This window comes from Miniopterus natalensis, chromosome 16, assembly GCF_054644295.1.
Source record: "Miniopterus natalensis isolate mMinNat1 chromosome 16, mMinNat1.hap1, whole genome shotgun sequence".
Classification (NCBI taxonomy): Eukaryota; Metazoa; Chordata; class Mammalia; order Chiroptera; family Miniopteridae; genus Miniopterus; species Miniopterus natalensis.
In genome coordinates this window covers 8,746,287-8,755,992 of record NC_142096.1, presented here as the reverse complement: position 1 = coordinate 8,755,992, position 9,706 = coordinate 8,746,287, and the positions used below count along the sequence as shown (strand labels likewise).

Genomic DNA, 9,706 nt, shown 5'->3' with positions numbered 1-9,706 from the left:
TCTGACTGACAGGCTCAACCTTCTGGTATAGATGCTGTGGCAAAGCCTTCAAAAGAAGAATCGCACGGCCTTTGTCCATTGGATTCACGTTATATATTATATCTAATTTTCAAATTACCCGAGTTAGTAGTGCCTCCTTAGATGGGTATAGTACTTGATTAGATTACATAGACCCATTTCCTGCGTCTTTCTCTTCTGAATACTAGTACTATGCTTACATTTAAACTGCATCATCTAATTGTATGCAAAATGGGGTTGCTGAGGTTCCTGAAAACAGTTTATTTTCTTTAGCTCCTGTTTGTTCTATTAATGTACTGAGCAAACTCTTTTTTCTCGACAGTGCTAAAGTAAACTTTTGCCTAACCAGTGTCTGCTTTTTCACGATTCTCTGAATTAATAAAGCTTACTAAGTTCCAAAGAGAGACACTGCCTGCTGCAGGTGTCATCTGACTCAGTTCTGCCTCCTAAGGGATCGGTTGAGACCTGCTAGTTAAGACGCTGAGATCTTTATGAATGTTATTTATGTTTATTAATAACATTCAAGTCTCAACCAAGCCCTGGGAGATTCACCAGTTTGGGGATAACAATTTCTGCCGGGTTGCCACCCACTGGGAGAACCTGGGGGGAGGGAGCCAGAGGTCCTTTGCCTCTGTCCCTTCTTCACGGCCACATGGGCCAGGGTGTTCACCCCCCACTCCAGGAGGCGCATAAATAATGGTCCCGAAGACACCAGATCCTAACCCCTAGAACTTGAAAACGTTACCTTATAACGGGAGAGGGTCTCTGCAGATGGGATTGAGGATCACGGCGAGGGGGGATCCCTTCAGGTCCTTTCACCACGAGTGTCTTGGCTGCAAGAGGACTTGGTCGTAAGGCAGTTTTGCCGTAAAAGAAACAAGAGCGGGAAACACAGGGGCATTACAAAGGACATCATTATGAAACATGAAAAAACTGGTAGTAAAATTGAAAATACTTTGTTATGAAAATATATAGCCTTTGAAGGCCTTGTCCATAGTATCCTGTCGTGCTGATGTCCATGTTTGGCATTGCTCTTTCTTGGTCACTCGAATTTCTTCCTTTATCAACAGGCGTCAGTTTCCAGCTAAAGAATCGATCATTGACTGGGAATTAGTAGCCACCTCTTTTGTGTTTGTCGTGACTCGGTTAGCGCTTGGTTTTGAGAGGTGGGAGGGGATGACTTGCTCACCGATTGACATTGCAAAACAGGTTTTTTTAATCATTTCCTAGTGTAGTATGCAATCTCGCTAAGATCTACATCATATGAAAATGGGAATACTGCGAGAACTTTCTCAATGGAGAAACAAAACCAAACCGACAGCTAGTTTAAACGCATCATCTGCGGCTTCTGTCCACGGAGAAATGAAACCAGAGCGTCAACCCGTTATTTTCTCTTTTGTGGAGAAATTGCCTTGCGGCTGATAGTTGTGCTGTGAAAATGTCTGCAGTGAAATGCTTGTGGCAAAAACGCTTGTGGCAAAGATGTTTGTAACAATAGTACTGACCTGGGGTGGGAGGGGTGGAGATGATCCTGGAACGGGACCAGGGATTAGGGTCCTGTAGCCACAAGACAAGGAATGCTGACAGCCACCAGAAGCTGGAAGAGACAAGGAAGGGTCTCCAGAGCCTCTGGAGGGAGCATGGCCCTGCTGACAACTTGGTATCAGACTCTGGCCTTCAAATCTGAGAAAGAAGAGATTTCTTTCACTAGGTTTGTGGTAATTTGTTACAGTCCTAAGAAACTAATCTGCTCTCTTCTCCCTATGTCCAGAGAATGTTTGAGCTAGACAAATATCAGAGAACTGAGCTGGGATTTTAGCTGCCTGCCTTAGCGTCTCCCTTCTGGCCTGGCCGAGTAAGCTCTCGCCCACGGTTCCCTGATTCTGGGTACTTCCCATCTCTGGCCCTCAGTTTTGTCTGAAAATGAGAGGGTGGAAACCTGATTTAAGAGAATTTCAAATGCTGTTTGCAGATTCCATAACAACTTAATTTTTAGTTTTAATTTCAATATTAAAATGAGTACGTTGCATTATTTTAAAATTATAATAGTTTTAAACACTCAGATGTGTTACATATGGGACAGCAACACTCTGAAGACCAAATTGCATGTTAAATTCTGCTGCGGGCTTAATTTACTTTGGTGTTGACCAGAGGAAACCATTTCCTATTCCAGCTATGTTTAATTCAACGATTCTCCATTGTGGTCAAGGGAGGACAGCATAGAATACCCTAAGGTTGCTTTGCCCCCCAAAACCTCCCCCCAAAATCCAGGTTTTCTGTGGAAGATTTAAATACCACACAACAATATGAAGAACCATTGCTCTTCTTGCCATCCTTCCCCCAGACCATTCACCTGGTGCTAACATTGCGACCTAAGAGTTGTCTTGTTGAACAGGGAGCGTTGTGATCAGTGAGGGTCAAAGATATTTGATTTCCTCTTGGGTACGAGTCACTACGTAACGCCATGCCCAGACCTGTTTCTCCTCCATGCGCCTGCATTCGCCCTCACTGCTCCCATGGTCTTCTAACCAATCCCCCGCCCCCAGCATCCCAGTCCCTCTATCACTGGTCCCAAACACGGGTTTCTTCTCATGACCCTATTTAAGGAGCAAGGGACAAGGCAAGGCCATAACCCTCAGCCTGGCATTCAAGGCCTTGTGGTACCAGGTCCCGACTTACACCCTTGTTGCCTTTTACTTTCCAACTCGAGCCCTCTTCTTGCGAAACAGTTTTCCTTTTTGCCTTCACCTGCTATTTCATGCTATTCTTTACCATGAGCTCCACATGCAGAAATAACATTTTCTTCTCTGTTCCCTCCAGGGTCTAGTTCTGGTCCGAATGTCACCGTTTCAGCCTCTGCTATTTTCTTCTGTGAATGGCTAGTAGAACTGGTTTTCAACTATATAAACAATACTTGAAATGGACTTTTGGATACAGTGCACATATATTTCAGGGTTCTCACCTTTCTGGACCCTACCCGGTCCATGTAGTCTTTCTCAGCTCTTTCATTACATAATGGTTTCCTTTCTTTCTCTCTCTATTCTATTCAGTCTCATTCATCCTTCATACCTCGTCCTTAGTGTTTCCCAACACGGTCACATATTGGAACCATCCGGACAGATTTTAAAAGATACTGATTCTCAGAATCCACAAACCAGGAATTTTCTTTCATTTATCTAGGGTGAGGCCCAATGTACCGAAAATACATATATATTGGCATTTAGGAAATGTTGCCTAGGTGACTGTAACAAGAGAACAGTGCTGAGAAGCACTAACGTGAGCCCGGTTATAAGCTCCTTGAGGAAAACAATTGTGTATATACATCTTTGCCTTCATTCCCCAAATAGTGGGTAAAATCCGAGGCGATCAATAAAGATGCGTGGATCGGCTGATTTTCTTTTTCTTTTTTTCTTGAAGGAAGAAGAGAAAAGAGAAGAGATTGGGAACAGGTGAAGGGATTAAGCAAAAACAAACAACCTCATAGACACATATAACAGCATGGTGATCACCAGAGGGGAGGGGTAGGGAGGCAGAACAGGGTAAGGGGGGTAAATGGTGATGGGCGGAGACCTGGCTTGGGGTGGTGAAGACACAATACAGTGTACAGGTGATGTATTATAGAACTGAACACCCAAAACCTATATAATTTTATTAACCAATGTCACCCCAATACATTCAATAAAAAAAGGAGAGATTGGGGAAGAAAGTCCTGTTAAGACTACCCAAGCTTGCCAGTTCCCATCTGAGAAGTGGGCAGATCTTTATGAACATCCCTGTGGGTCCCCAAGGACCCGCAAAACTCTAAGCATATCAATTCTGTTTGCCTCACTAATTAGTCACCTGAAATGGAAAACATCAGTTATGGTTAAGATTTTATATTTAAAAAGTTATTCTCAACAAGCAACTGGAGAAATGTTCTTGACAACATAGCATTTTTTTAAATGTTTTGTGACAGTGTTTCTACGTTATGGGGCTAGCACCTTATGTTCACTATGCAAATCCAACATGGACAATAATGGTGCATCACAACCTATCTGCAAAAAGTGCTTCTCAGGCACAGGAGAAGACATTGCCTTTCCAAATCAGGATGTTTCCAAAATCACAGTAGACTGCAGTCAGTCTTTGATCGGCAATGGGTGTCCTCTTGCCTACAGAATCTTATTTCAACCCCTCTGGGGGGCCCATTAAGTCCATGACCCACACTGCTCTCCAATCCCCCTCAGCATGCAAACCCTTCAAATGTACAAGTGAGATGTGTGAAATCTAGTCTTTCACAAATTGTGAGCATGAAATTTGTGCGTCTTTACTCATCAGAGTCACTTTATGATACCACTTCTCTGCTCCTCAAAATGCAAACCTCTTTCTCCGGTAAACTCCATCTAAAGTTGGGTGCATTTGATCAACATTTGTGCCAGTTCTTGCACATAGTCTTCGTAAGCCTTTTAGACACTCATGAAATTGTTCTTTTTCTGTGTTACAGTGGTGGAGGGGGGTAGGGAACAGAAACTTAGTGCTTATTATATATAATTCTAATGAAGAGCTTTTCTAGATTCATAGCCTGGAGTCTCCAGTTCATTTTAATATAGTAAGTTATATTAATTAGGCACATATAAAGGACAATCTGTCACCTTACTGGTTGATACCATGTTATTATAGCTATTAATGCTGTTTTGAACCTATTCTTGTGATATACAGGGTTTCTCTTGTATCTTAAAGAAAAAAAGTATGCCAGATTTCTCCAACAATCTGGAATTTTATTCCATCCATATACATGCATAGTAACAACATTTGTTGAGAAATTATTTCTATCAGAAGTAGAACATTATCTTTGTGATCACCAGGTGCAGTATTGCTACTATTATACTTAAATAGATCTTATATATGAATTAAATTCATACTTGCAGCATTGAGTTCAGGGTTTCGATTTAGACTGTGCCTTTCAAAAGATAAAACTGATTAATACTACCTCATTTACTTACAATACTGCTTCCAGTAATTTTGTTCATTCTTTATAAAGTATTGCATTTAACAGCAAAGGTTTAAAAATTGAGACAGAGCTGCATCAGCGAAAGAAAATACAAGTACTATACAAGAAAAAAATTGCCATCTTCATTTAACATACATGTTTAAGATTAAGAAAATGGACGAAAACATACGGCTACATACAAATGCAAAGCCTAGTGACTAAGAGACTGTATCTGCTAAAATATAAAGTGCAAACGGAGCCTGATTATCCAAGAATTGAAATCTTAAGGCGAACTTATAGCATGTGTATTTAGAACATCTTTGCAAGTTATATTTTAGCATATACGTGTATCTGCAACAGCATATAAGAAGAACTCAAGATACACAAGTGCTTTTGAAGCTATTTCTAAAATGCTTTTCTGTATTGTTTGTGACTATTTTCTTTAAAAGCTACTATACAGTGCAAACCATATGTGCTACACAATAACTATACAATAACATTACAAATGACTTTAATATAAAGTTTTTAAATAAAAAATAACATAACCACAGCTATGAATACTGCTGGTAAAATAAATTAATTTGTTTTTGAAAATGGCACCAATAATACACTTTACTAATGGACTGTAATGAAATTACACCTTAAGTCTTCAACTCAGCCAGAATGAATGATCTCCTGATTGCCCAGATGTAATTCAAACAGCTTTTGCTTTCGTTTCTGTTGTGTTTGATTTTATTTTTCTGGACTGGGTAGAACAACATACTAAACACTGTACCAAAGGTGACCGATGTCTGTTCAGTTAGTAATTTCATTTGACGTGCTCGGCTGCATGTGATGAACAGTAAAACTTCTTGTGAGTGATAAAGTTCGAGAGGTTGTTGAACTGGATGTCACACAGACGGCAGTACTTCCCGCTGGTGGGAGCCTGGGTGGAGCCATTCACGCCTTTTGCTATACTGGACAGCTGCTCCTCGGCTGAGGGCATCCCCGGGGAGACGTTCTCATTCGTGGCCAAGGGGTTCTCGGCCATCCAGGAGGGGGACCTGTGGCCGTCTTCATGCTGAGGGTTCTGGGAAACGTTCTCCTGCTGGGGGTTGGCGGCAGGCCTCTCCTCTTGCTTCAGCCCACCGTTCACTATTACCATGCCTCTGTTTTTGGGCAACAAGGGCAGGGGATCCTTCTTGGGCCCAGTGCACCCGTTGGAGGAGGCCTGGCCTTTCGGGGATTCATTTTCGGCATTTGTGCTTTGCTCTGTGTCAGCGTTGTGGATGACGAGAGAACCAGAAATATAATCGCTTGGCTTTATCCCGTAATAGGGAGAAAGCTGGTCGGCTCCCTTGGCCTTCTTTATCGCCCCCGGGTAAAGGCATTGTGGGAGAAACAAATGTTTGTTTTCTTCTTTTGTGGCAATGAGCTGGGCGGCTTCACTGAAGACTTTCAGGCCTTGCAGGGTGGCTAAGTGAGATGAAAATAAGTTTCCGTTGGGGGAAGGCTGCTTCAGATTCCCATTTTTCTCACATTTTATTATGCTTCTGTCATAGCTGACATCAGGGCTGTCCCGTTCGCTTTCTGGATTCGGGAACACTTTGCTGTCGAGTGGACCCAGGTCGTTACGCTGATGGGCAGTGACCGGGCAGAAATTCTGCTTGTGGGCCAGGTAGTTTTCTACCTTATTGAAGCTGATCTTGCACACTGTGCACTCGTGGTAGTCCAGCAGCCTTTTGGGAGACGTGCTGGTCCGCTCGGACTGGGATAAACACTTTTTGCTGAGATCTATGGGCACGTCCATCTCTAGGCAGGCCACACTGGAATGAGCAGTGTCACATTTGGAAACCGGAACACATTTGTTGATCGTCAGAGAAGTTTCCAAGTGCTTTGAGACAATCCCTGGAAAGATGTCACATCTTGGGTGGTAGCACTCCCCTAGGCCTTCGGTGGGTTCTTGGGTGGAGGTACAAGGACTGCTGAGGTTGGCTACGTCAAGAAATCGCTGCTGGACCAGCGGAGGCCTTTGCTCCTGCTCAGGGAGGCACATCTCGTACATCTTCCGTCGCTTGCGAGTGCGCATGGTCCTCTGCATGGCAGGCACTTTGTTGGAAGCGGACCTCTTGAGCGGCGGGTCGTGGCGCGTAGCACAATAGTACTGTTTGTGGACCATGTACGTTTCGTGCCGGCTGAAGGTGATGTTGCAGGCCTCACAGGTGGTCTTATTTGGGTCACTCTCCCCATCCACTAAGGGGACACTGGGATTTTTCACATCGACGGGCTTTCCATTGATTTTATCATCATTGCTACTGGAGGCGGAGAGCTTCTTAGCTTGAGCGGAAAAGTCCTTGTCGTGGCTCTTCCCATTTGGCCCAATTAAATCTAAAACAGTGGAGGAATTGATGCAGGGCGTTTGAAGAAGTGGATTCTCAGGATCCGCAGAATGAGCGGCTGGGTTGAGAAGGTTTATGGAGGTTTGGCCAGTGTTGGGACTCACAGCCTCAGGCATCTTTTCTGAAACACCAGGGAACTCTGGGGACTTGGCCATCTGCTGCCATCGGCTGCTGCAATAATGTTTTTTGTGCACTAGGTAATTATCCAAATTATTGAATGTTATGTTACACTCAAAACAAGTAGCCCCCTTGGGCATCAAGGGGCTGTAAATTACGGGAGGGTAGCTGCTGCTTCCGTGCCTCAGTCGCCGGTGTACCAGCTCAGACATCTTGGCTAAGATCTCTGAAGCTTGAGGGACCATAGTGATATCTTGGGGAAAAGCAAATTGGGAGAGAAAAGGACCCACAGGGAAAGAAGGCCCGATGCTAGGCTGGACTGGAGATGAGGCAAGTCTTGGACTAGAGGGCTCAGACTTAATTTTTGTATAAGAAAAGCTTTGTTTATTTGTTGTAGGCTGTATCTCGGGTCTCTGGTTGGTGAGAAAGAGCTGAGTCTTTTTCTCACACTTGTCCAGCTCTGTGTCAGAGCTCGCGTCTTTAGTCTGCATGGCCTTTTGGCTCTGGGGGAGTTCGCTCCTGGTCAACAAGTCTGTGGCAGGCTGTAAGCTGTCTTCAGTGCCACTTGGAGAGTGTTCCATGTCACTTTCTCTGGGAAGTTTGCCTCCGGGGACGTGGAGCTCCTGGTGCTGCAATAACTCCCTCTGAGTCTGGAAGCCGAAGTGGCAGTGATTGCACCGGAAGGCAGCTTGAGTGAGATGGGAGAACAGGTGTTGGTGGAAGTTGATCACGGAATCGGCATTGTAGCTACAGACGGTGCATTTTAGACTAGCACCAGGGGGGAGGAATTCCTCCATTTTCACTCCTGGAGAGGCATACAAAACAAGAACACTGAGAACCTCATGTGTTGGCTTTGTCATGATATGAACCTTTACTAATGACCGGATGCCTTCCACACAACAGGAATGAACTGAAATCTTTCAGAATCTCATTTTGTTAGTGTAGGTAGTTAGCTAGTTATTAATGAAGAAAGGAGCAAAGGGGACTAGACATTAAGCCTAATAAACTAGGGAGCTGATTCGGACATTAAGCCTCATTCACTAGGAAGCCACAGTATTCATAGGCTCCCCAGGGAACAACTGCCTCCTTCCAAGAAGTGGGCAGGAAGAATTGGTTACCGGTCGGTCATTAGCCAGGATTACAGAAGGAGGCATAAGAACAGCAGGGGAAATTTCTTTGCTAGGCACATGGGCAGGAGAAACCAGATGGCGCACCCAGACTTTGGGACATGCACAGTAGAGGCCAAAATGTTGACATCAAGGGGCAGAGCCTAGCTGGGGAAAGAGTCAGATTGGATAAGGGCACAGGGCCCCAGAAGGTCCAGGAAAGGGACTGGTTCTGGGGAGGGCCCAGTGCAAAATGGGGGGGGGGGGCAGGAAGTAGGTTGGATAGTTTCAAAGCAATCCTGCTCATTCTGAAAAATGAAGAGAATATATGGAGGAGTACCAGGGATCTCTCAGCAGTAGCTGCTAGAGCCTGCCCTCTCTGCCCTCTGTATCCCCTAGGGAGTATTATTTCCCTTCACCCCAGTAAATCTTGCCACTACCTTTAAACTTCTCCCATGCATGTGCCCTTTGAAATTTCTTTTTTTGTGACATTGCAAGAACCCATTTTTCACCAGCAACAATTTGTGATGTTAACTTTTTTTCTTGTGGTACCTTTCACCATGTGTGATAATAGTAATAGCCCTTTACAGTTTCCAAATCACTTTCATCCGTATTATTGCATCACTGTCTCCATTTCACAGGTCAGGAAACAAGCTCAAAGATGCTAAGGTAATTGAGCTATTCAGTAGTGGAACCATTACTAAACCTCAGACTTTATAATTTCTAACCCAGGAACTTTTTACTAGAATACTATGTTCAACATTAGCAAGAAGCAGGCGTTCATGGGAATTGATATTGATAAACTGCATGCAAATCAAATAATTCTCAGTGAACTAGATTAGGCCTTTATTCAAAACAATCCAAATAGGAACCATTTTGTAAAGTAATTAATAAACTAACTTATCTTTGGTGCAAATCTAGAATTTTATTCATTGGTTTTGCTGAACATGGTTTATCTCTATCCAGGGCTGATAGTTAGCTGGTAGATACCAGTATATAGTCATTTCAGACCAATATCCATGCTGATTGATCACCACAGCCTGTTTCTAGTCAGTTATTAATTATTTTGAATATTACTAATGACTGGTGGTTAAACCTCACTGCGATAATGTGATTTCTAA

The 9,706-nt window shown here is 43.6% G+C and overlaps 1 protein-coding gene across 1 annotated transcript in view; it reads right to left on the bottom strand.

The window, feature by feature from the left end:
* Positions 1–5,327: 5,327 nt before the first annotated feature.
* The window catches only part of ZFPM2 (zinc finger protein, FOG family member 2), a 365,079-nt gene continuing 360,700 nt past the window's right edge, over positions 5,328–9,706 (bottom strand). Inside the window, exon 8 of the mRNA XM_087825159.1 lies at positions 5,328–8,284. Coding sequence (XP_087681285.1) covers positions 5,793–8,284 — 2,492 coding nt within the window. The 3' untranslated portion in view covers positions 5,328–5,792. The remainder of the gene's footprint in view (positions 8,285–9,706) is intronic.